Raw genomic sequence first — 25,997 nt, 5'->3', positions numbered from 1 at the left:
CGACGGGATAATAAATGACTTTTCCCCATGGCCCTCCACGTCAAGATTGTGTGTGTCAGTTTTAATAAATCCTTCAGGAATATATATGCCAGCCAGTTTATGCATACATCAATATATATGTACATACATTTACATATGTATGGAAATTTGGTATATGAAATGTATATACATATGCACAATTGAACTTGATGAACATTTGTCTGTGGATTCAATCTATCGCAATTTAACCCATAAAAAACTCACATCCTTCCCTATGACAAAAATTATGGCAACTTTGGTCACACGACTATACTCATATAATATTACATATGTATATACATACACACATAATAACGAGCTAAAGGACGTTCAATGGTCGGGTGACACTGACGACGTTTGAGTTGACAGATTTGATCATTTAATTTACTTGACATTTATACTTGACAGATAAACTTTTACACTTTCTTTTAGTGACATGCATCACACACAAATGAGTCGTCTGGGGAGGAAATTGAATCACAGAGGAGATGAAATATACAGCACGAACTTCTTCCTTCCAGGTTTTGTGTAACAAGAATGCTGATAATCTCACTTATTTATTCTCAGTCTTGTTACAACGTAAATAATTCCAAGATTTGAGAATGACTTAATAAAAAAAAGACGAGTAAATATCAGTAAATGGATGAGACTGACAATGAACTCAGATTTCACCTCGCTTAATTTCGATCGTCATCATCAGTCAGTAATAAATCACACATTTTTGCTGTAAAATAAGTTGAGCTAATTATAACTACGTATATATTTTGTATTAAAGCAATGCGTTTTTATTCAACCTTTAGCATCTCATGATGAGATTCTCATCTACTTCCATAAAGCGTTAGTGTTAAGTTCTGCCTGGGTCCCTGTGGCTCTCAATGCAAATTGCCCCGTAGAGGAGACAAAGAAGGACGCGGAGCAACGGTTGCATGCATGAATTTTCTGCATGAGTCTCACTTCTCCTGCACGTGACTTTCACGTACGCTTGCCATCAATCTCAAATTAAATGTCTTTGTATATTTGCAGTGTGCAAGTAAATTGAGTGAGTGAGCAGTATACATACATACATCACTCATCAATAGTGGTTATCATGATAAGTGATCTTGATAAACACTATTAATTAATTATTTTAGTTTGAGAAACTCCACCCACAGCGAGTGGCATATCAATTCGAATGTATTTTTTACGCTGAATCCAACGCCATTAATGGTTTTGACCTCCGAGGCCCCCGTGACCTTGCCGTGACCGTGGTGTCCAAATATGGCTTATTCGTTATGTCGCATATCAATTCGAATGTATTTTTGATGCTGAATCCGAATCCGTCAATAGCTTGGCGTTAATTGTAGAAGTTAACGGGGTTTATGGAACTTAACGGGAGCGTGAAGCGTGGGAATTTAAATAGTTAGCTATGCAGTTACTCCCACGCGACGGGAATTTAAGTAATTAACTATTCAACTACCCCCACAGGGGGAAATTAAATTGTACTGTGACCAGGTTAATTAAAATGCAGTATGATTTGGGCAAACCCTCACTCTGATGTATGTATGTAGTATGACAAAGTCTTCACTGCGAATTATTTAAAGTATAGTATGACGGATTTTTCGCTTTGGGCACACCCCCCACTCTAGAACCCGGCCTTGGCCGGGCTATACGCTAGTCACTAATAATAAAGTGTTAGTATGATCCCTGGGTCCGTCTTCCAGCAATGCAACTCGCCCCACCACTGAACCATCGTGACTGGCCACCGCGGTACTCTCTTCTTCTCGCTCAGTCGGATCTGATCAACAGACCGACAACAACACATTTATCCACAAGTCCTCTAAGGAGGGGAGCTTGCGAGGTTGATAATAACAGATATTGGTGCCCTTTGGATATGTGGTAGGGACCCATGAGTGTACTAAAACCCTGAAGTAGTTTGACTCCATGGCCACATTTGCGCCCGCCACACCCACTCAAAAATGCCCAAAAAACGCTTTCACTCGAGTTTTCACTCACTCAAATCCACGTCAAAAATCCAATTTTACTCGGATTTTGAAATTTCTTTCACCATTATACTCCCAGATAGTTGCTTTCTTCAATCCAATATCAAACTCAATTTTATTGATGATTATTTCGCAAACATAATTTGTTTTGTTGATGACTACAACAATGCTCATTCAGAATTTTAAATTTTAAAAATACTAAAAATTTCGAAAAATTGAGTTTGATATTGGATTGAAGAAAGCAACTATCTGGGAGTATAATGGTGAAAGAAATTTCAAAATCCGAGTAAAATTGGATTTTTGACGTGGATTTGAGTGAGTGAAAACTCGAGTGAAAGCGTTTTTTGGGCATTTTTGAGTGGGTGTGGCGGGCGCAAATGTGGCCATGGAGTCAAACTACTTCAGGGTTTTAGTACACTCATGGGTCCCTACCACATATCCAAAGGGCACCAATATCTGTTATTATCAACCTCGCAAGCTCCCCTCCTAAGTTTCACGCCCACCTCCTCCTCCCACTTAAAACCAACCACAACCCAACAAAATAAATAACTACATATATTGTAAATGATTATAGTAGTGAGTTCTGAGAAATCTCATTTTTCCCACACCACGTTTTCATGCAAAGTTCCCGCAAGAATTTGGCAAGAGAAAGTCGTCAGTTTACGCTGTTATGAGCAGAGAGTCAGTTATGTTTTTTAGCTCTCTCGCCATTTTTTGTAAAATATTAGTAAAATTGGGATTCAATTAAATAAAATCCAGTTTAAGTAAATAACCCTAGCCGATAAGTGTGCATTGGGTTTATTTTGTGTTGCCATCGGAAAGCAGACCTTATCAAAACCTCACCCACAATTCGCGAAAGCTATCAGCGGGTAGCTGATATATTCCCTTCGCAACATTTGGCGCCCCCGGGTGGGCTTCGTGGTTTGATAAGCAATTGTTCTTGTGGTGGAAGTTAGAGGACGGTGCCCCATCAGCCCTTCCGGATTCAAAGGAGATTCGAGGAGGAGGAGCCGCTCTATTTCACCAACTGTGGATTCACGTATTTTGCCTCTTTGAGGGCCAGCTCCTGAGCATTCGGGAGCATTTGAGGTGGATATCTGTCCAATTTTGTGTCTTATTGACAATATATTAATATTTGTTCGTTTCTTGGGTTTGTTGATCTACTGAGGTTCAACATGGATCAGTTACGACGGAGGAGAGCCCCACTTCGCGCAGCGCTGACGAGAGCGGTGAATGAAGCGAAGATGGAATTTGAAAAGGATGAACCGGATCGAGAAGTGCTTCAATCCAAGCTTGATAAGTTGGAGGAGTTGATGCCGGATGTCATCGTTATCGATAATAAGATTTTGGACGCAATGCTTGAGGCATCATGTACAGATGAAGAACTGGAACAAGAAAGTCTACCAGTAGAGGAATATCGAGACCGAGTTCGAGATATGAAGAGAAAATTGAGTAAAACAATTAATCCTGACGCAAGACCATCATCACCAAGTAGCAGTGAGTATAGTACAGCATCGGGCAACTCTCAACATAAGAAGAGAACTTTTAAGCTCCCCAAGATTGAATTGAAGAAATTTGGAGGAGAATTAAAAGATTGGTTGGGCTGGTGGTCGCTATTCAAGAAAATACACGAGGATGATGATCTTGACGTTGCGGATAAGTTCCACTATTTACTTCAGTCAATGGAAAAGGGCACAAGAGCCTACGAATTAGTAAATAGTTACCCACCAACGGCACAAAATTATCCTAAAGCTATCAATGCGCTTCAAGAGCGATTCGGTAAAGAAAAATTGCTTGTCCAAGTCTATGTTCGAGATCTACTGAAGATAGTGATCAACAATTCAAAGTCAAAAGGTGCAACTATCAAAATTTCATGATAAGATGGAGTCGGCACTCAGAGCGCTAGAATCCTTAAAAGTGACTGCTGATCAGGCTGCTCTATTTATTTACCCGATGGTGGAATCAAGTCTACCGGAGGAGACTCTCATCGCATGGCAGCGAAGCCCCTTAAATGGTGCTGATGGATCAACTTTTAATCCCCCCAAGAACGAGTTAGATTTCATTATGCAATTTTTGAAGAAAGAAGTAGAATTTGAGGATCAGAGAGCTCTTGTCCAGTCTGGATTCTCTACTCTACACGTTAATAAGAAAAAGAAGGATTGCCACAACAAGCTCTCCAACCAAGAAGATATTCCGACTGGGGCTGGCCTATTTGTAGGTCAAGGTGCATCGTGTGTATTCTGTGGAAAAAGTAATCATCGGAGCACCGAGTGCTATCGAGCAGAGAAGAATCTGTCTTGGAGTGAAAAGAGTGACATTTTGAAGAAAAATAGATTGTGTTTCAGGTGCATGCTTGGTGGACATCGATCAAAGGATTGCAAAGTAAAATTAAAGTGTAATTTTTGTGAAGAATCTCATGTTAGATCGATGTGTCCCACTCTACCAATTAATCAAAAGAAAATTGAACGAAGAAATGAAGTGTGCCATCCAAACCAGAATCAAGCCACGGTTCCAGTCACCAGCGCCCAAAATGCCAATCATACGTGTCGTACAGATGTTTTAATGAAAACTTTGGTAGTTCGAGTGCTTGGGCCGAAGGGGTCAAAAGTTGTTCGCCTCATATTTGATGAAGGGAGCCAGCAGTCGACCGGAGGTCAAGCCATAATCAAGAAAGTGGGCAGTGAGCTAGTTGGCGAAGATTGGGCCAGGAACGTTCTGTTTGGTGGAACCTTAACAGCTCCAAGAAAAGTCAAAAGTTTCAATGTCAAGGTGCAAAGTCTAGATGGAAAGCACACACGTGAAATTCTTATGAGAGAAGCCCCAACTATTTGTGGTGATATTGCCAGGATTCCTGTCGGCCCATGGATGAAGGAGCTGAAAAGGAGGAAGATATGGCTCACAGATTTTGAAAATACTATAGTCGACAGTCAAGACGTTGAAATTTTAATCGGAAGTGATTACTGGGGACAATTAGTTGTTGGAAAGCCAGTATTATTAGAATGTGGGCTTGTCGCGGTGGATACCATTTTTGGCTGGACACTCAGTGGTCCTATTTATGGGGACAAGAAAAGTACAACAGCAATGATGGGAATCTCTCAAGTAATTACAGAGTCCAGTGTCCAGGATTTATGGAATCTCGAGACAATAGGAATTACTGATCCGTCTGAAAGTAAATCAAGAGAAGAATGTGAGGAAGCAGCGAGACAGCACTTCCTAAGAACTGTTTCAAAAAGTGAAAATGGAAGGTACACAGTAACACTTCCATGGCTGGATGGAGCGCCTGAAATTCCGGGGAACAAATCGGTCGCGGAAAAACGTGTCGTCTCCACCACCAACAAATTAAGGAGTCAAGGTCAACTTGAAAATTATGACAAGATCTTTTCTGAGTGGGAGAAAGAGGGTTTCATTGACGAAGTGAAAGTGGATTCAGATTCACCATGCCACTACCTCCCCCATCGAGCGGTGATCAAGCCTGAAAGTCAGACAACACCAGTAAGACCCGTTTTCGATGCTTCATGTAAAGTTGGAAGGAGCCCTTCGCTTAACGACTGTCTTGAAAAAGGCCCCAACTTATTGGAATTAATCCCTGCAATTTTACTAAGATTCAGGAAGAAGAAAATAGGAGTTATTTCCGACGTGCGAAAAGCATTCCAGATGATCCAAGTTGCAGAAAAGGATCAAGATTATCAGCGGTTTCTGTGGTGGAAAAATATGGAAACAAAAGAAATCAAAATTTTGCGACATAAAAGAGTGGTGTTCGGAGTCAATTGCAGTCCGTTCTTGTTAGGTGCAGTTATTGAGTTTCACTTGAAGTCAGTAAGTGAAGATTTACGTCTCATAGCGCTACAACTCCTTCACTCACTCTACGTCGACAACTCTGTGACATCAGTGGATTCACACCAAGAACGTGAAGATTTTGAAAAGGCCTGTGTGATGATGATGGCGGAAGCAGGAATGGAACTCCGACAATGGGAGCATTCATCTGTCATAAAAAGAGGTCGCCAGGATTTTACTACAGTACTTGGTCTTACGTGGGATAAGGAAGCAGACGAGCTGTTTGTCGAAATCCCAAAAAACGAGCCAACCGGGAAGATGACGAAGAGACTCATCCTCTCTCAAATTCAGAAGATTTTTGACCCATTGGGGTTTGTTTGTCCAGCAACGTTGATTCCGAAGAGGTTGCTCCAGAAGACTTGGCAAGATAAGAAATCTTGGGACGAAGAACTTGAAGATTCCGTCAAGAAAGAATTTATTGACTGGTGGAAAGAAGTGTCAGTTTTAGAGAAGATTGGAATACCAAGATGGGCTTTCAATTCAGAGAATGCCAATAATGTCCAGCTTCATGTTTTCAGCGATGCCAGCAAGTTAGCCTATGCTGCTGTAATTTTTGCGAGAATTGAAGGAGAACATGGTGTTTCTATTCAACTTTTACAAGCAAAAGCAAGAATAGCCCCCTTGAAGCCGGTAACAATTCCACGACTTGAGTTATTAGGCTGCAGCATCGCGGCGAGACTGGTGACAAGTGTTATCAAGGCGTTGTCAATGGAGGGGTTACGAATCGTATGCTGGAGCGACTCGACTACAGCCCTCGCATGGATAAAGAGAAACGATCAGTGGGGAACATTTGTGGGGAACCGTGTGAAAGAGATTTGTTCCTTAACAAAAGCCGAGGAATGGAGACATGTCCCCGGGTTGATTAATCCGGCAGACCTGCCATCACGAGGATGTACTCCGAGCCAACTGTTAAGTTCCAAGTGGTGGGAAGGTCCAGGCTGGTTAAAAGGGCCAGAAGAAGAGTGGCCGTTGCAGGAAGCAAGTCCCGATGAAGAAGAAATTTTAGCGGAGAAGAAAAAGGCAGCAAAGATTGTGCTGGTTACGACCGTCTCCTCCTTGCCGTGGTACATGGAGGCGTCGCCTTCATTTCATAAGAACGTCCGAGTATTGGCATATATTATGAGAGCCATAAGGAATCGCTTCAAGAAAAATGCAGCAGTGGGTTTGCAGGAATGGGAATTGTCGGAAGCTGAAAAGTTTATTTTTATGGAAGAACAGAAAGTGTTTGAATCCAGTGTCGTTGATGGTCTCCAAGTTGAACAAGATCACGATGGACTATTGCGAGTGAAAACGAAGATTCTGAATTTACCCGATACTGATGCCTTCCGGAAACCTGTCCTCCTCCCGAAGAATAGTCTGGTTGTTGATCAGTTGATCCGAACAGAGCATCTCCGCAACAAGCACGCCGGTCTGCAGATCATGATGAGCAAACTACGAGAGAAAGTCTGGATACTACAGTCTCGTCAAGCAATAAAGAAAGTTCTGAGCCGCTGCACTGTGTGTAGGAGATTTACATCAAAGAAATGTGAAGTTCCGTGTGCTCCACTACCCGAGGCCAGGGTCAAGTTAGCCAGGGTGTTTCAAGTCATAGGAATCGACCTTGCTGGACCACTATTTCTGAAAACTGGAGAGAAGGTGTGGATGGTTTTGTACACTTGTGCTGTATACCGAGCAGTGCATTTGGAAATAGTAACCCAGTTGACGGCTGAAGAATTCTTATTGAGTCTCCATCGATTTATAAGCAGGAGAGGACGACCAAGTATTATTTATACCGACAATGGGACTAATTTTGAAGGTGCATCAAATGCGATTAATTTGTTGGACTGGGAGAGGATCCAGCAAGAAACAAAGGTCACTCGAATCGAATGGAAGTTTATTGTTCCTTCCTCTCCTTGGTGGGGAGGGTTCTGGGAAAGGCTCATCCGGTCCTGCAAAGATTTATTGAAGAGGATGTTGGGTCCTAGGAAGCTTCATTTGAAAGAGTTGGAGACATGTATGTTCGAAGTGGAGGCGGTGATAAACAGCCGACCTCTTACTTATATTTCTGAAGATAAAGACGACTTGGTGCCCCTGACCCCTGCCATGTTTCTACAGGACAACCGAGAAGTGGAATTTCCTGAAGAAATGGCTCTGGATGCTCAAGCTCTTCGAAATCAACATAAGAGTTTAGTCAAGATGAGGGAAGAACTGAGGACGCGATTTCGCAGCGAATATCTATCCCTATTAGTTCAACGAGGAAAGGAAAAGAAGCTCCCAGATTTCCATGTGGGAGATGTCGTTCTTATCGGATCGGATGATAAAAAGCGCATTTTGTGGCCAATGGGAAGAATACTGGAGCTGATTCAAGGAAGAGATGGTCAGATCCGAATTGCAAAGTTGAAAACCCAACATGGGATTTGGACTCGTCCATTGCAACGTTTATATTCGTTAGAAGTTTCTACAAGGGATGTTCCTGATGTGAAAAAAGTGAAGCAGATTTCCAGTCAAGATGCTGTGAGAAATCTGGAAAAAGAAGCTGAGACAAGAACCCGATTTGGAAGGAAAGTTAAGCAACCTTAGCGCCTAGGAATTTAAGTAAAATGTGGTGTTTATGATTCAATGTAATAGTAATGTTTTCATGTTTGTTTCTTTTGTTTGCTCCTCTCACAAAAGAAAGTGGGAGGATATTGTAAATGATTATAGTAGTGAGTTCTGAGAAATCTCATTTTTCCCACACCACGTTTTCATGCAAAGTTCCCGCAAGAATTTGGCAAGAGAAAGTCGTCAGTTTACGCTGTTATGAGCAGAGAGTCAGTTATGTTTTTTAGCTCTCTCGCCATTTTTTGTAAAATATTAGTAAAATTGGGATTCAATTAAATAAAATCCAGTTTAAGTAAATAACCCTAGCCGATAAGTGTGCATTGGGTTTATTTTGTGTTGCCATCGGAAAGCAGACCTTATCAAAACCTCACCCACAATTCGCGAAAGCTATCAGCGGGTAGCTGATATATTCCCTTCGCAACAACATACATACATTATCTATATACATAAAGAGCTATTGTTAAGTTCTGGCTGCCTGGCTGGCTGGGTCCCTGTGGCTCTCAATGCAACTCGCCCCACTACTATTGAATGGAGTTTACGCAACCAGCGTGTGCTCCGCTACACCATTGAGCGTACCCATGATGACTCTGTCGCGACACTTTGTCTCTATCTTCTTGCAGTAGAATTGTAAACATACCAGCAGCATAAAATTCATATCCTATTCTCTGGAATTTTAACTTTTTTGCTATGCAGTCACCCCTCCCTCTGGAAATTTGAGTTTTTTGTTAGTTAATCACCCCTCTCTCTGGAAATTTAAGTGTTTTGTTTTCTAGTCACCCCCTCTCTGGAAATTTAAGGTTTTTGCCATTCGGCCACCACATCCTGTGGAAATTTAAACGTTTAGCTATGTAGCCACCCCCACGCGACGGGAATTTAAGTAGTTAGCTATGCAGCCACCCCAACGCGACGGGAATTTAAGTAGTTAGCTATGCAGCCACCCCCACGCGACGGGAATTTAAGTAGTTAGCTATGCAGCCACCCCCACGCGATGGGAATTTAAGTGTTTACCTATGCAGCCACCCCCACGCGATGGGAATTTAAGTGTTTAGCTATGCAGCCACCCTCACGCGACGGGAATTTAAGTAGTTACCTATGCAGCCACTACAAGAGGGGGAAGTCAAATTGTTCCGTGATCAGGGAAATTGAAATGTATGATTTGATGCACGTACATATGTATTATGACAATGGACAAAGTCTCCACTGGGAATTATTTGAAGTGTAGCGTAGGGGATTTTGCGCTATGGGCACACCCCCTCTGGGAGCCTAGAACCCGTTCTTGAACGGGCCTCTACTCTAGTTATCAATAATTCCTTCGCACAACATATGAACTGAAGAAACTCTTGCATTAAAAAATATATTTATAACATGATAAATAATGTAAATAATAAATGGAATCAAGGGTAAAGTTTAACACTGACTTAAACTATGTCAGGCATGGAATTTATTTAGAACAGTTTGCAGTTATGCATTTATATTAAATAAGTATTTTATTTTGTATTTTACGATTCACATGCATGCACATCAAACCATTGCATCAAATTTTCATACCCACACAACAAAGAAAATGCATCATCTCTACTCACGAATTAAATATCTAGACGATGATTCATTTATCGATCCCGATAAATATGAACAAAAAATGTACAAATGATATGTAAACTTCTTGGTATAAAATAATAACCGACTTATCAAACATAATAGGTTTTGACATGGATGACATTTTTTTAATGGTCCACCCTTTTGACAGCAAGCTGATTTCAGGGAGCGATATTGAATTGATATTAGATAAATTAATCAAGAAAATGTAAAGAAAATTAATTCTTCTACTCCGCAAGCCAATTAACACGTATTTTGTATTTTAACATGAATATTTTAAAATATATTTGGGTTGAAATAAAAATAAGAGTAAAGGATAAGACATTGATATCTCATATTCTCTTAAGACCTTAATTTAATTTTCGACAATTTCGCCAACTTCTTAGGTTTCGGACAGGGCTGTGTAGTTACGACCATCCCCTTAAAAATTTTCCAGACTGCCTTTTCTGTAAAGCAATTTACCGTTCCGCCACGTTTGGTTTGATGTTCCTGCAAACAAGCTACTGTTCAAATATCATCATAATGATTAATGCCGTAACAATGCTATCTTCTGAAAAGACCCAGTTGAATGACACATAAGTAGATTTATGGAGTATTACATATTCTCAGCATTCTCCTCGAAAGTATGTACAGTACACAGGCAGTATATAGAAGCACCTCTAACTGCATACATAAATAAAACGTGAAACACGTCACCCTTTCTGAGGTGAGATTAATATTTCGCTAAAGTGAAATGGAACCAAGAAATTTTATCTCTCCTTTGACATGACAAACAACAAGCCAAACCACAAACAGAGAACAAAGGAAATGTATCACAAAATGAAATCCGATACTTCCCAGTGGGTTTAAAGAGATACGTCGTGGGGGTAAAAATGAGACAAGACATCCCTACTCCATATAATCTAATGTGACATATCTCTAAATTTTAATGAGCTACGTACAAAGCGTGTATGACATTTGTACTTTGTTTTTATTTTTTCTCTCACCATTCTGTTCAAATCCCCGATGCAAACGACCGGTCGTTGTGTTGCAACAGCCCACTTTGCGTGATCATGATGTGTCGAAAATCTCACCCCGGCGACATCCTATAAAAAATAAAATTAGAAGTGACATAATAATAAATATAATAATGATTATAAGCAATTATTAACCTTATCCTCAATGTTGTACACTTTTGTCGAACTTGACGTGCAATTGGATGGGTACGGGTTTGGGCCATTTAGCCAAGATTGAACATCCAACTCGGACTTTAAACTCCCAGCGATCCAGCCAGAATAAATTTCTGGATGCGTGACAGATTATCCAGTAAAGTTATTTTGCATAATAATTATGCTAATAAAAAATGCATGAATAATTCCGATCCATACTTACCCTCGTGAAAAGAAGGTCCTTTCGCATAACAGTCCAACACACGATCCGCATTTTTTATCTGGACCACTTGGTAATTCAAGTCAGACTTGGTTTTGTACGTGTAGTAAGCATCGTTGTTTCCATTCGTAGCAGAATTATTGTAAAGATCGACAAATTGATAATAATCAGCAGCATCAAGACTCATCATAATTTCGGCAAGTTTTGCATGCCCATGACGAACGACCTTCTCCAAATTTGGGAGCGACTTGCCAAGCTCGTCCGGAATAGAAAAGTTGAACACGTGGGGCTTCGTGAATTCGAGAATGTTCCCGACATTATCGACCTGGTCCAACTCTAGCGTCAGGCAGTGGAAGACTTGCCCATTATTCTCTCCAGTCTTTGGGTAGCTGTATTTGTCCTGTAAATTTGGGAAATGTGGGACAGAATGTTGTAGCCACAGTCCCCCCTGGTATTTTGTGATAATGACGCCTTTCGTATGACCACCAGAGTCTATCGTGGGACCGGTGGGGGGTTGATCGTTGTATGCAATGTAGGCCAGATTGGTTGTAGTGTTGACATCCTTTCAAATAAAAGAGTGGCGTTGTCAGAATTAGGAAATGCTTAATATTAATAACAATAAGTGAGACACATGTGGCGAACTAGATTGCAGTTGATTATTAAAATCGTCACAATTAATCTCTGGACGTTTCGTGGCTCGTTTTCCTTGTTTCAATTACATAATCTAAAATGGACATCAATTGGACTCGTGCTATGTTGCGTGTTATGTTTCCAAAACGTCTAAATTTATTATTTCCAGTGGACAAAAATCACCGAAAATGCAATGCTGCATTAACTAAACTAATGTCAGTCAATGCAGTGCAGTTGATTGTTTAATACATGCGTGTACCTAATGCATGGCATTCATATACATGCATATGTAAATATTTAAGCATGCGTACCACATTTCTAATTGAGATGAACGATGTCAAATTAATTGACAGCAGTAATAATTCACCCAGTTAAAAAGTATGCACAAATTGCAGCCACAAAAATTATGTAAATCTGTGCATGTGATCACCTCGTGAAACAAGGGTCTCAACGTCCATCCCACCAAGGAGTCGGGATTGTCAATCCCTTTTCCGACCGATACTTGCCAATCGCTCTGTCCCGGAAGGACAAAGGCGTAACCAAGACCCTGACGAATATAGGGGTTGGCAGAGTCATGAATTTTCGGAAATTTGTAGGCGATAAACCTACACATAAAAATATCCATGTCGATAAATAAATGACTCAATTAATGACGTCGATTAATTGATTAATGAATGAATGACTTTGATTTTGTTTGGTCAATAAATGTGCGTGTGCAAAAAAATAAAACTTATGGGCATCCCATTATCATTTTCTTATGAAGTGACGCAAACACGAATCAGCACAATTAATTATTGATTAATTATTGATCCTGACAAGGCTGTTTTGCCGATTGTTATCATTATTACTCACCAATCGACATCATTCCCTGAGTCATCCTTGCATTTCACTGCTTCATTTCCGCCACCATGCCTATTAACACCGATCCTTGTCGCAGTTATGCAGCTGGTGGTGTAAATGATGACGAGTGCGAATAAGAAAAACAGTTTTTGCACAAGGTGATGCTGATGATGGTGGTGGTTTTTGTAGCCGTTGTGAATCGTCATAATTGCAAACAATATGCACATACACTCTAACGGTCAAACTTTGTAGAGTTGTAACTTGCAAATCTTTATTGTTTTAACAGTGTCTTATTCTTATTCTTCTTCTTCCTTATAAGCAGAATTGAGTGAGATAAAACGCGAGGAAAAGTTGAGACGACAATAAAATGTGATAAATCGTAATAAAACAGCTTTCTCTTCTTTTTCTACAAGTCACTCTAAAACTTTACAACTTTTATAATTTGAATCTCTCCAAATAAACGACAGGCAACAAACTGAACATGTATTCTCTCAAGGAAAAGTTGTTGATCTAAACTAAACTTATGAAATACTTACTACATACATCCACACATTTACTGAACTCTCTATACATTTGCATAATATCTACTTTTAGCGTATGTATGCACATACATTACGATGACATGAAGAGAATAATCGTATCACATCATCCTCCGGTGGTTATAGGTTTGGTTTTTGTATTCAGTTCTTCTGCTCAGGATTATTTATACGGGTATAAAATATAAAATAAATTATTGTCCTGACTCGACAACTTCACAACTAAATATCTGCAGGGCTGACTTTTGTAAGATAACAAAATTAAATTTGAGTACAATACATGGATTGGTTCTTCACAGTCTTTTTTTATAATGCAGGATAACATTAACTTAAACAAATACCACTATTAATAGTAAGACCTACAGTCTTCTGGTAATGAGATAACTTGTTCTTATCAGCCCACCCGGTACAGGCTGAATCTCGGGGCTGGACGACACTTTCCATCAAACCATGACCTTATCTGGTCAAACGGACATGGCAGCTTGCCATGGTCTCTCAACTTTTTGGCCTTGTGACGAATATTATGATCACTTCCGCCCGCTAGTCCATAGTGCATGATGGTATTCCACGTATAAGTTTTCTTCCTCTGGAGCTCGTTGTTGTGACCGTTATTAGAATTGTGGTGACCGTTTTGACTCGGAGGAGATGATGATTTTCCACCGGAAGTCGTACTTCCACTTCCTCCCCCATTGTGATGCCCTATCATGTTCTTTTTCGCTTCATGACTCGGATTTATCGTGTTGATGGCCAGAGCGGGTTGATTCCATGCACTGGAGGGTTGCGGAAGTGGGGAAGCCGAGGCGTTTTGTGACCACAAGAGGACAAGTACGGGAAGAAAAAGTAATACTTTGAGGTTGACGTGTGTCCAAGAAGTAATATTTCTGTGGCGTCTTCTCGTTACAAATAAATCACTGAGTATTTCGACAAATGACACCATTTTCGATGCTATTTAAGTAATATGTTAAAAACACGGTTGTGAGATGAAAAACTTGAAATAGAGAGAGGAATGCGAGATGTGACCCCGGTTACATCTTGAGGATAAATGGAATCTCTCTGTGGGAAAGTGTGGCTTTATAAAGGAAAATCCTCATCATCACTGCGTTACATACACGAGTATCTGTACGTAGTGATGCTATCCAACTCTATCTGTGTATCTCTACCCTGCAGAAAATCGCGTAATGATAATGGGATGTGCTTGAATCTGATTCATTCACTGCTGGATTGGATGGATTGTTGAGCTTTGAGACTCTTTTTTACAGAACCACAAGACCAGCATCACATAATAATCCGCTACATATATCCACACATAGATATTTGTTGTAAGAATGATCGAGCTGGTACTTTAAACGTGATGTTGGAGATAGATTCGTCTCCATTTCTGTACGCAGATAGATAGTTCTCGTACATACATCCTCATGCATGCATCCTCGAATTTGTTCCTTTGTTCGACTTCATTATTCTACTCGTCCGGTGAGATCAAGTCTTCTGGATGGAGTCCAACCAAAAATGTAAAGGGATTCTCATGACGGAGGAGGTGTGCAATTTTAAAGGGAAATGTGGTTGGTGAGAGGAGAGGATATTTATTTAGGGCTCCTTCAGATAAATGATATACTTATATTGTCCCAAAATAAGCTAGACATTTGAAAATGTCAACTTGATCCACCTCTGAGGTTTGGTTTTGGTTCTTTGTTTGGTTAACTGAAATTGCGCAGAGAAATGGAAAAGTATTGATCTCCTAGATTAATACAATATTTACAAGGGGAACGACTCTCTCAGGCGACATGATAGGTCAAATATAGGAAACTGTATCTCTGCTTGGATAGATTTTGTTTGCTACGGCAGAATTATTCTTGAGTGAGCGATCTCTTAACAAATTGAGACAAGACAACGGCTTGACATTTCTGAAACTGGGGAAGAAACTCTGCCGCTGAATCTTTTATATGCATTGGCCATGTATTGTTAAGTACATAAATGCCAAATCGAGTTAAAAATAAGACTCGTTATGTGAAATGGCACAGGTCGAAAATCGTTAAAATGCAACTTAACATATCCATTATATTATTGGCCAAGGTTGTGTGTTTTTGCATGAGAAGAAAATGTGCCAAAAAAGATTGCTACTTTTTTTTGCAACGAAATTGCTTTGACTTTTCCTTTTACGTATCATTTGCGAGTGACGGACGGGGTGCATTTTGAAGGGGAGTTCTTATAAAAAGGTATAAAAATGTCATTGGCTTCATAAGTAAAGTAAGTGCAATTTAATCCCATGAATTGGGAATTAACTAACAAAACCTATCATCATATTCGTCATCGTCAAACTTTTTGCTGTTGGCAATTGCCCAAACTAATAAATACGTTTGATGTCTGCCTTTTGAACCGTCAAAAACGTTAAAAACCAGGTATTCGTTCCTTTCTTTATACAATTAAGTAATGAGGATTGGGCAATTTACCAGGCAGGTAGGCATCAATCACATCATTTATGGATGGTTGGGTAAAAAAATACCTTGGAAAACCTATGTAACTATGTATGTGCATCCTACGTAATAAGTAAGGTAAAAACGAGTAAAATACAATAGATACATAAGCAAGGTACATATTTATAAGGTTTAAACATATACACACGTATTTGGGTTACTGGCTGCCTTATTTATACTTATGCAAGATGTAGGTGTTTCTTAATTATTTTGTTGATAAAATAATTGAGAAAAATAAAATACCTAAATTAAAGATTGTGTGCACTACATGTGCAGAATTATCCTCCTAATTATGAGGTCATTCTCAATTCCATTACCACCTTCATCTTCTGAATTGGACAAGAAGGCGTTTATTCAATGCCTTGATCGTGCATGGTCACCGTCACCACCAGTTATTGGAGATATGCATAACATACCTTTACTACCTTGAGGATTGAACTTGAACTTGTCACCAGTATGCATAGGTATGTACATATCTAGTATTATCTGGGTTTGGTATCATGTCGCGTAATACAATACAATGTCTCACCCAAATGACAATTACGAGTAAACCAATTACTAAGCAAACTAACTCATTTAATGAATCAGATGCAAATTAGTCTTCAGGGAATCAGAGACAATGACTAATCCTAAGTTGTTGTTGGGTGTCGAGTTTCTCGTATTATATAGTCGAGGCTAATTGAAATCGATTCGACCATTAAAGATGTATATACATACTGTAATCAGTTTTGTACTAAATATTTTATCAGCACCCCATTTATTAATAGATTCATACTTTACACCCATTTTCCAATTTACGTCATGATTACATAAAAAAAGTTGTCTTGCACGTAGATGAGTATTAAACAAAATTAAGACTTATCTAGAAATCGTTATCCAGCCGGACTCATTGGCGAGGCGAGACATGGCAATAACAACATACGTAACACGATCATGTCAAAGTTAATTTAAGACTGGTGGTAAATAGTAATTTGTGATTTATGGAACAAACAGGTTCTTAAATTTAATATAGGTATGTAGGTACATATGTATAGTTATAATAGTAAAAAAAACTATAATACCTATGCATCCGCGTGTACATACATAAGCATATTCTCTTAATACAAATGCTCACAATAGCAGAATCACATTAAAATTATTACATATTTCATGACCAGGTCATGAAACTTGTAAAAAAAACTCAATTATGTTTAATTATGTATCCGTTAATCAAAGCCAACGATAGAACCCTTAATAATCTTAATAATTAATAATTAAATAATCTGATGAATTAATCTGATCCGCTCCCAATACTTTTGGTGAGTATGCAAAATCTGACACGTTCATCCTGTAAAAATCCACATTTTACACATTTTCCTCACACAATTCGTATCATAAAATTAGTAAAATAGGCAAAATGTTAATACCCTGGTGTCCCTGTAGCATTTTTATGGTCAGCCCCATTCCACCATCCCCAAACATCTTGAAGCCAGAGGGGTAGCCCAAATATCCAAAAGGCCAGCGACATCAAGACGACGACCCAGCAGAGTAGGACGACTATGCATCCGCAGGGGGAGGAGCTCGCTGCGGCGGCCTGACATCTGGCAAAGCAACTGCCCGCATGGACGATCCCGATGCAAGAATGCGTCAACGCTGCGACACTTCCTCGAGCAATCCCCGACGCCGTGAAACCCAAACAGTGCATAATCGGGAGGCAGGGGGCCGCAAGAATATTCCCCATTTTAGGACGTCAAGTCAGAATTGCCCAAAATTGTCACTTGCAAATTCTGAAAATAATAGAATATCTCAAAGTCACTGATTGTGTTTCTGAAAATATATTGGAAATAAAATATTAATTGTGTCTGTACTTGCCAAATGTACCAGGCTGTGTACTTGTCCACAAACTTGTCTCGACCATATCCTCGCAAATCATACGGCAACCGTCAACAATTCATAGAAATATACGATGAATATACTATATGGAATATACGAGAGTATGTAGTTGTATGTAATCTTCAAATCATCATCAACAAAGTGACATAGATAACGCAGTTTTTCAATTGCATTCTTTGCATTTGCACCCGTGAAATACAAACTTTATTTATGTAAATATTTCTTAACTTTGCATGTAGGTACATATGTATCTAGTTGTAATAGTAAGAAAACTATAATACATATGCATCCGCGTGTACAAATGCACATTCTCTTAAAACAAATGGTCACAAATTGTGACTCACAATAGCAGAATCACATTAAAATTATTACATAGTCCTTAATTATTTAATGTCCAGGTCATGAAACTTGTAAAAAACTCCCCGTTAATTAAAGATAGAATCCTTAATCATCAGGAAATAAATAATCCGATGAAGTAATCTGATCCGCTGCCAATACTTTTTGCAAGCATGGAAAATCTGACACATTTGCCCTGAAAAAATCCACGTTTTACACATTTTGCTTACACAAATCATATCAGAAAAGTGACAAAATGTCCATACCCTGGTGTCCCTGTAGCATTTTAATGGTCACCACCATTCCACCATCCCCAAGGATCTTTAAGCCACAAGGGCAGCCCGAATATCCAAAAGGCCAGTGACAAGACGACGACCCAGCAGAGCAGGACGCCGACGACCCAGGAGAACACGACGCCGACGACCCAGGAGAACACGACGCCGACGACCCAGCAGAGCAGGACGACGACGGCCCAGAACCAGCAGAACAGGACGACTACGACCCAGCAGAACAGCACGACGGCGACCCAGCACCAGCAGAACACGATGACGACAACCCAGCAGAACAGGACGCCGACGACCCAGCAGAACAAGAGGCCGACGACCCAGCAGAGCAGGACAACGAGACATCCGATGAGAGAGGAGCTCGCTGCGGCGGCCTGGCACCCGGCAAAGAAACTGCCCGCATTGACGATCCCGATCAAAGAATGTGTCAACGCTGCGACACTTCCTTGAGCAATCCCCGACGCCGTAAAACCCAAGCAGTGCAAAATCGGGAGGATGGCCAGAATAATCCCCATTGTAGGAATCAAATGAAAGGAAGTCAATAAGACGGGAGGGAAGTCAGAATTGCCCAAAATTGTCACTTGCAAATTCTGAAAATAATAAAATATCTCAGAGTCACTGATTGTGTTTAAGAAGATATTTTGGAAATAAAATATTAATTGTACTTGCTAAATGTACGAATACTAGGCTAACTTGTCCCATGTCCTCACCTCTTCGAACAAGAAGCGGACCATATATGTACAGACCAGTGTCATGAAGCACAAATATATAATACTATATAATACTAATATATAATAATATAAATGCTATATATCCGATAGCATACTAATGCAAATCATACGGCAACCGGCAACAATTCATCAAAATATATGTACAAGAGTAGATAGTTGTATGCAATCTTCAAATCATCATCAGCAAAGTGACGATAAATGCAGTTCTTCAATTGCACCCGTGAAATACAAACTTTATTTATGTAAATATTTCTTAACTTTGCATGTATTAAATTGTTATACGTAAAACAACAATGTTCACAAGTTTGTTGAATAAAATATCCTCATGTTAAACATACACAAGTACTCTATATTCACTGCCTGTAATCTCAATTTCATCCAACCACAGGTAGAAATATTGTATAATCCTAATAAATATTATCTAAATCGAAAAAATAAAATAACTGAAACATTTTGCATACATTTTAATGTATTTTAATGTAGATCTTATTTTTAAAATGAAAATCCTTCTCTTCAAATCCACACAAGAATCTCAACCCGACAAATTCGAATCGGCCCTAATCTCAGCCACCCATTTAAACGCCACACCACAAACCGTACCCGTGATCACCTTCAATTTCATTAATTTAGACCAACTCGGCCAAAAGCTGGAATCTCATGGAGATTACACCGGTATAATTTTTTCAAGCCCTCGATGCGTCTCTGCCGTGGAGAAAGCGAGCCAATCTGATCCTAATCTTGTCCAAATTTGGGGAACTAAACAAATTTTTTGCGTGGGTCGATCCACTGCAGAATGTGCCTCAAAATTGTTTAATAACTCGCTAAATATCGTAACGAGTCGGGATGAAAATGCGGAATCTTTGGGCCATCAAATTGTCCAAGATTGTAAAATGTCTGAAAAGAAATCTCGCCTCCTCTACCCGTGTGGAAATCTAAAGACTGGCACGATTCAAAATATTTTAACGGCTTCAACATCAAATGTAGACACGGACACTGTTGTTGTGTACGAAACGGTAGAAAATCCGCAGTTGGGACAATTAATGTCAAATTTAAGTATAGAAGAGGATTCGCCCTTTGTATTTTTTAGCCCATCCGGTCTAAATTATGCGATTCGTCATGCTAAAGAAATGATTGTGTGTGATCATCGCCCCCTGATCGCGATTGGGGGGACGACGAAAGATGCCCTGCTGAAAATTGGAGGGGTAGTCGACTCAAATGTCCTTCAGTGTGAATCCCCTTCACCTGAAACATTGGTTAAGTGCGTAGAGCTAATTATAGCGCGTAGGTAATATTTGAGTAATTAATTAATTGTATAATATTTTATGCACATATTGTTTAAAGCCCTTATTTAATAATTAGTTTATCATTTTTCACGGTCATGGTTTTCGTAAATTATATTTTTGAACGCTAAAGCCGGGTTTAGACTTCACGTTATCGTCACGTTCTCCTCCCAATCCGATTTTTTGATTGGCTAATCAAAAATATCACTAAGACAATTAAAAATTTCGACCAATCAAAAAATCGGATTGGAAGGAGAACGTGACGATAACGTGAAGTCAAAACCCGGGGTAATTTAGAAAATGTAATCCGTAAAATTGTATGTAAAATTGTAATCCGATAATTTTATGGACATATTTACTTGCAGAATGCTGTTTATTCATTAATCTGATTACGATTAGAGAAAAATCTGTATTCATTATCTGCTAACAATTGAGAAGTATATTATTTTGACATGCATATTTTAAAACCGTTTTGTGTTTCTTTTTCTATGACCTTTTCAGTAGACATCAAACCAATCAGTAAACTTGTAGCTGTAGCTTTCAGACTTCATATTTGAATCAATCCGTTTCTCAGTTTTTAGAAATATGGAATTAAATCCAACCACGAACAGCAATAAAATCATCATTACCATGATGCCCTGCTTAAACTGTTTTTGCCAACGGATCTCTGCAGCAATATTTCGGATGATAATTTCAGCTCCGTGTATCTCGTGAACTATTTGATTGAAGGAAAATTTCGATGCGAGTTTTGCATCGTCATCAGAGTGACAGTTTTCTTCTAGAATGGGTTTGACAATGGCACGCTCGACGACTTCAGGGTATTGGAAATACATTTTCTGGAAATGCGCAAGATTTTCGAAATTAAGCAACGTTGTACTTTGCATGATTGATAAGAACATTATTGACCTTCATGTATTGTTTAAGGACATCGGTTTCCAAACGCCTTGGCACCCCAAACCCCAGAATCACGATGCGATCGTGTCTGGCCAGAAGTTGAGTGTAGTACGGCTCAGCGATGTGGAACTCAATTTCTGCTGAACTTAAAGGTGGTACAGATCCAAAATTTGGAGAAGCCGAGTAAATGTTTCTGGCTGAGGTGTTGGTCTTTATCTGTAAAATTGTGTTCTTGAATTAATTTAACTGGAATAAAATAATCCAGGTAATTAATTAATTACCATAAATCCGTAATACATGGGGGACTGGTTATCTATACGCAACGTTCCCTTGAACTTTAGCCCGTCTTCCTTCATGACCATGACTGACGGGACTTTTATGCATGGTTTAAATTCAGTGAGCGTTTCTTCTTGCTCGACGGGATGTGGGACATCTTCCTCACTTTCTGCTATTCTTCCCTCGTCGTCACAATCTTCTTCCATCTCCATAAAATGAGGTTGATTAAAGAGGGGAAAGTACTCTTCCGAAACTGTCTCGTTTTCTTTTTGCATATTTGTATTGTCAACTAAGGTGTCGACGACGCCAATGTTGGGAGACGAGCTGTGATCCGGGGTCACCTTATCCCCCTTTCGATCAAGACTTTGATTTCGCAGACAAGATACATTATTCTGAGAGGAGTGTGGAAATGGTCCATGGTTCTGAAAAATGACTTCCATCTGGTGGACTTTGTCTCCGATCGGCTCGGCATCACCTGCATGCATATCGGATTAATGCCGGGTCGTAAAAAAACTAATACGCTGACAAAAGTCCCATACCCACCTCTGGAGAAAGATGCCTTCAAAGGGTGTTGCTCTTGGAACGGACCTCTGGCCAGTCGCTGGTGTTGAGTCATTTTTATTCGGCGTTGGTTTAGCTCCCAGTATGTTGCCTTTCGTCGCCGAGGAGTCCGAGGGGATGAGGGTGGCGATGCCGGAACGACGATTTTTGGTAGCCTATCCATATTTGGAGAGTCCTAATTGCTCTATATCTATTATTATTAATTTGAATGGAGCATCATATGAGATGATTGTAGAAAAGTGACAGAATTGATCAGGCAAAAATTATAAAAATATTTTTGAAATATTTGTCACAAATGGTGAAATTTGCTACGGACTTGTTGCCATACCAACCAAAAATTCGGAGAAATGGTACAAGTCCAATATTATTTGACACTTTATCATTCTATACATGTTGCGACAAATGAATTGTTTCCAACACAAATTTTCATTTTTGAAGAAATTAAATTTTAATTATTATGTACTGACAAAATGGTGTGAGTGGACCGTTGCTAAGTTGGAGGATTAAGATGACCCCCTAGGTCAAATCCGGACCAAGTGATCTCACACCCTCCAGTGGGGTGTCAATCGATCGGTCTAGATAATACGATCAGTTTGGTATATTCTAAAATTTTGTGAGATAAGAATTGGCTTCGAAATTCCTGAAAAACTTATATTTTGGAGATATTCTTCAAAATAAACATTTTAATTTTCGAAATAGTACACTCGAGATTTTTAGCTTAAAAAATCAAGCTAAAAATTAGGATGATTTCATCCTCAGGAATTAAGTCTCTTTGTCTGCCTATTCAAAAGTTATTCAAGGTTAAAGTCGTTGGGGCAAACCAAAGGACTTTTGCCCCAACGATTTAAAAAATGAAAATTTTCTAAAAAATAATCCATTTGTCGCAACCGTATGGGGCACCACCCCATAGAAACGATGTCAGTTAATCGTGGTACAAGTCATACAACATATTGACATCGAACATTTGCATAAAAGCATCCAAGTTCCAAATGAAAATGATAATTACATCTCTTGTGTAAGCCCGTTTCACCATTGTGTTACAATTACAGTTCGTTGATTTGCACACATACTTATGTCGCACTTAAAATGATATATTGACAAACATTAGGAGCTCTCAAGGCTTAAAAAATGAGCGAAATGAGCAATGAGCAGAAAAATAAAAAATCCGATTTTTCTGCTCAAACCTTGAACGTACCACTTTTTTTATTGATCATAATTCTTGAGAATCGTGATCTTTATTTGTGGGAAGTTCAGTTATTTATTTACCAGTTTCATGGTTTTAAATTCAGTTTCATAATTCATAAAATTCCGAAAATAGCTGAATGTCAACAGATATGAGAATTTTTATCATTATGTGATCTTAACGCGGCTGTGTTTCAACAACAGGCATTGTGAAAAAATTGCAGAATTAAAACGAACAGCATTATCTCAAATAATTCAATTTATGCAGCAGCAATAAACAATTTTATAAGTCATATATTTAGGATTTAGATTTAAGAGTGTCCAATTGAATTTTGATTTCCAGTATTTTTATTTCGGCTTCACTTTGAAAATTGAAAATAATTTGATTTGATGTAATTGGAGGAAACGACCGCACTTTTGTCCAGAGTTTCGTCTTTCTCAGGGTCAATCCCAAAACCCATTAACTTTTCTTTAGTCTCTGTGTACGTTTTAAGAAATCATTTTTTATTTGACTTTCTTCGCAGTTAAGGGCCAAAGCATCTTGGAGACGACGAAGTAGTTCAGTGCATTTGGTCACCTGCTCAAATATTTTTTTTCGTTTAAGGATTTGGTCATTCAAAATTACATGTGGATAACAAACCATCATTTACCTTAAATGCGGTATAAATGTCGACTACATAATGTGCCATGTCAATTTTTATTTGTAGTGTCCAGCGAAAAGTTTTTCGGCCGCCTACCTCCACGACGCTACGTTTGTTGCGACAAATTACAGGATTTGCAAGACACTGGTACTCTTAACCTTGGTCTTGGGACCCATAATGATAAAGAATATTTTTTAGAAAACTTTGCTTAATTTTTAAGCGAAAAGTTAAAGTAAACAAACAGCTGATGTGCTGATGTGGAGCAGAATGAGCAGGATTATGAGAGAAAAAATCAACCCAAAACTCGATTTTTTTTCTTGAGCAACAAAATCTGATTTTGAGCGAAATCGCATGCGCACAGCCGAGCAGAAAAGATCAGAATGAGCGATGAGCAGAAAAATCCGATCTTTTTTAGAGCTTTGAGAGGACCTATTGATAAACAACAAATATTCACATTGAACCAGTTTTACAATATGTATGTATGTATGTCTCTGGCACAAATTGATAATGTGTAATCAATCTGCCAAGTGTGGATCAAGTTATATTAATAACGTTAGTGCCTATTTAAATAGATAATGATTAACGCATGAAGTATATGTATATAGGGTTCAATCGGAAAGTAAAGAAACATTTGAAAAATGCCTGTAAAATCCGGAAAACTTAATTAATTCCAATGACATTTTTAGGGGTTAAGAACGAGGTCCTTATTGTTCAATTTTTTGCTTTATATGGTCCATAGACCCCCATCCTTCCTATCTGGCGAATTATTTGCCTCGCGGTCCCCAGAAGTGCTTTGCCACTCTTTCTCGCTACCACTTTTGAGGTGTGTGTCCAAATGTTACGGAATCTTACCAAGTTTTTCGGTGGTTTTGTTCGACGACTATATTCTCTCTTGCATAATGCCCAAAATCGTTCAATTGGTCTTGCCTGAGGGACGTAGGGAGCATATTCCTTTTTTGCAACAAAATCGATTTTTTTCGACGGCAGGTAGTCCAGAACAACTTTTGAAGAATGACATGTTGCTGTGTCCGGTCAGAAAAGTACATTACGATTATTGATAAAGGGGATCAAGATCTTCTTTACACAATCATTCAGATATCTCTCCGAGGTCATGGTGGCTGTGGTCACGAACGGCTTTGAGACGTCCCCCAGTGAGTCCAATGCTCGCCCGATTATGTGCTTTATGGGGAATTTTGACTTTGGCGTGTATTTGAAGGAATCTTTAAACGTTTTCTTATTAGCACATGAGTAGTACTTCCTCCCAGGGACTTCATCTGGATCAATCGAGCACTTGGTCTCATCATTCATGACCAGAATCACTGGCATGTTTTGCTTGACTCGTTTTTCAGCAATCTGCCGAGAGTTGGGCTTTGCTCTTTTTTGCTGACCTTGGTTGTACTTTGGTGCAGGTTTCGCCCTATAGGATTTGACCCCCAACTTCGTAGGTTTAATGTCATGTAAACTTAATTTTGATATTTTCAATTTGTAGCCCAAATTACTATCTGATATCCCAAGGTTATTTTTGTTTTCCTTCTGAACTCTACGTATTACTTTGGGGGTCGCTACACAAGCTGGACGATTTTTTAATTTTTTGAATTCAGCATTCCTGCTCTCCTCATACATATCTAAAACTCTGCAAAGTGCCCCATTATGAATTTTTTCTCTTTCGAAGTGGCTATTAACCATTATCCGAACGCGCCCGCACACGTTTTCGTAGCAGTGGCAAATTCTTTTTGCGAGGTGTTCTGAATGTTTTGTTCTCATTTTTGAACTATTCGAGATATCGACTTCCGGTTTTCAGATTCGGGTAGTCAATCGCATGGACTACAAAACTACCGCGTTCCAACTCAGTGACAATTTTTCTTTCATACAAATAAATATACTTTTGCAAGTGTTTCTTTACTTTCCGACCGAATCCTATGTAAATAAGTATGTACATATGTAAGCATACAGTGTTAATTAACAGTACAAAACCACAACCCAGCACACATGACTAATCCTAATTAAATTTTGATAGCAATAATGATGACCTCGAACTCCAGAAATTCACGAAATTGTATTTTACCGACTACGTAGTAATGTGTAGGT

At 39.2% G+C, this 25,997-nt stretch overlaps 4 protein-coding genes and 1 long non-coding RNA gene across 7 annotated transcripts; 2 read left to right on the top strand and 3 right to left on the bottom strand.

The window, feature by feature from the left end:
• The first annotated feature begins 3,878 nt into the window (after positions 1 to 3,878).
• Positions 3,879 to 8,390, top strand: LOC110853608. The gene has a single exon (XM_022101893.1). It carries the CDS (start codon positions 3,879 to 3,881, stop codon positions 8,388 to 8,390), a length of 4,512 nt encoding a protein of 1,503 aa, XP_021957585.1.
• Positions 8,391 to 9,812: 1,422 nt separating this feature from the next.
• On the bottom strand, positions 9,813 to 15,268 carry LOC110853088 (deoxyribonuclease-2-alpha). The gene is made up of 6 exons (XM_022101318.2): positions 12,858 to 15,268; positions 12,436 to 12,610; positions 11,379 to 11,937; positions 11,159 to 11,289; positions 10,994 to 11,092; positions 9,813 to 10,496 (listed from the first exon to the last, which is right to left on the bottom strand). Exons 1-6 carry the CDS (start codon positions 13,070 to 13,072, stop codon positions 10,350 to 10,352), a joined length of 1,326 nt encoding a protein of 441 aa, XP_021957010.1. The 5' UTR covers positions 13,073 to 15,268; the 3' UTR covers positions 9,813 to 10,349.
• A 4,011-nt stretch (positions 15,269 to 19,279) lies between these two features.
• Positions 19,280 to 20,812, top strand: LOC110853510 (uroporphyrinogen-III synthase). The gene is made up of 2 exons (XM_022101785.2): positions 19,280 to 19,463; positions 19,559 to 20,812. The coding sequence occupies exon 2, from the start codon at positions 19,573 to 19,575 to the stop codon at positions 20,362 to 20,364; it is 792 nt and encodes a 263-aa protein (XP_021957477.1). The 5' UTR covers positions 19,280 to 19,463; positions 19,559 to 19,572; the 3' UTR covers positions 20,365 to 20,812.
• On the bottom strand, positions 20,710 to 23,043 carry LOC110853486. Of its 3 annotated transcripts, none has more exons than XM_035854244.1 (5): positions 22,403 to 23,043; positions 22,069 to 22,276; positions 21,531 to 22,000; positions 21,262 to 21,465; positions 20,710 to 21,191 (listed from the first exon to the last, which is right to left on the bottom strand). In XM_035854244.1, the coding sequence occupies exons 2-5, from the start codon at positions 22,247 to 22,249 to the stop codon at positions 20,853 to 20,855; spliced, it is 1,194 nt and encodes a 397-aa protein (XP_035710137.1). In that variant the 5' UTR covers positions 22,250 to 22,276; positions 22,403 to 23,043; the 3' UTR covers positions 20,710 to 20,852. The 3 variants fall into 3 exon arrangements, with proteins under 3 accessions (XP_035710137.1, XP_035710138.1, XP_021957445.2); XM_035854245.1 differs by having other exon boundaries at positions 22,415 to 23,043; XM_022101753.2 differs by having other exon boundaries at positions 22,069 to 23,043.
• Positions 23,044 to 23,512: 469 nt separating this feature from the next.
• LOC118436442 lies at positions 23,513 to 24,600 on the bottom strand. The gene is made up of 2 exons (XR_004835452.1): positions 23,919 to 24,600; positions 23,513 to 23,845 (listed from the first exon to the last, which is right to left on the bottom strand). It is a non-coding gene; the product is annotated as an uncharacterized LOC118436442 (long non-coding RNA).
• Positions 24,601 to 25,997: the final 1,397 nt, after the last annotated feature.

Source organism: Folsomia candida, unplaced genomic scaffold (assembly GCF_002217175.1).
Source record: "Folsomia candida strain VU population unplaced genomic scaffold, ASM221717v1 Fcan01_Sc008, whole genome shotgun sequence".
Taxonomy (NCBI): Eukaryota; Metazoa; Arthropoda; class Collembola; order Entomobryomorpha; family Isotomidae; genus Folsomia; species Folsomia candida.
The sequence above is the reverse complement of the archived record's forward strand: the minus strand, read 5'-3'. Positions and strand labels throughout refer to the sequence as shown.

What these genes read in the sequence shown, in the direction of transcription:
- LOC110853608 (XM_022101893.1), top strand. Translation starts at nt 3,879, where the DNA reads ATGGAGTCGGCACTCAGAGCGCTAGAATCCTTAAAAGTGACTGCTGAT.
- LOC110853088 (XM_022101318.2), bottom strand. Translation starts at nt 13,072, where the DNA reads ATGTGCATATTGTTTGCAATTATGACGATTCACAACGGCTACAAAAAC. An exon ending in TCAGGGAATGATGTCGATTG is followed by an intron (nt 12,611 to 12,857) that starts GTGAGTAATAAT and finishes TTTTATGTGTAG; the next exon opens with GTTTATCGCCTACAAATTTC. An exon ending in TGTACAACATTGAGGATAAG is followed by an intron (nt 11,093 to 11,158) that starts GTTAATAATTGC and finishes TATTTTTTATAG; the next exon opens with GATGTCGCCGGGGTGAGATT.
- LOC110853510 (XM_022101785.2), top strand. Translation starts at nt 19,573, where the DNA reads ATGAAAATCCTTCTCTTCAAATCCACACAAGAATCTCAACCCGACAAA.
- LOC110853486 (XM_022101753.2), bottom strand. Translation starts at nt 22,249, where the DNA reads ATGGATAGGCTACCAAAAATCGTCGTTCCGGCATCGCCACCCTCATCC. An exon ending in CCATGTATTACGGATTTATG is followed by an intron (nt 21,466 to 21,530) that starts GTAATTAATTAA and finishes ACAATTTTACAG; the next exon opens with ATAAAGACCAACACCTCAGC. An exon ending in TCCTTAAACAATACATGAAG is followed by an intron (nt 21,192 to 21,261) that starts GTCAATAATGTT and finishes GCGCATTTCCAG; the next exon opens with AAAATGTATTTCCAATACCC.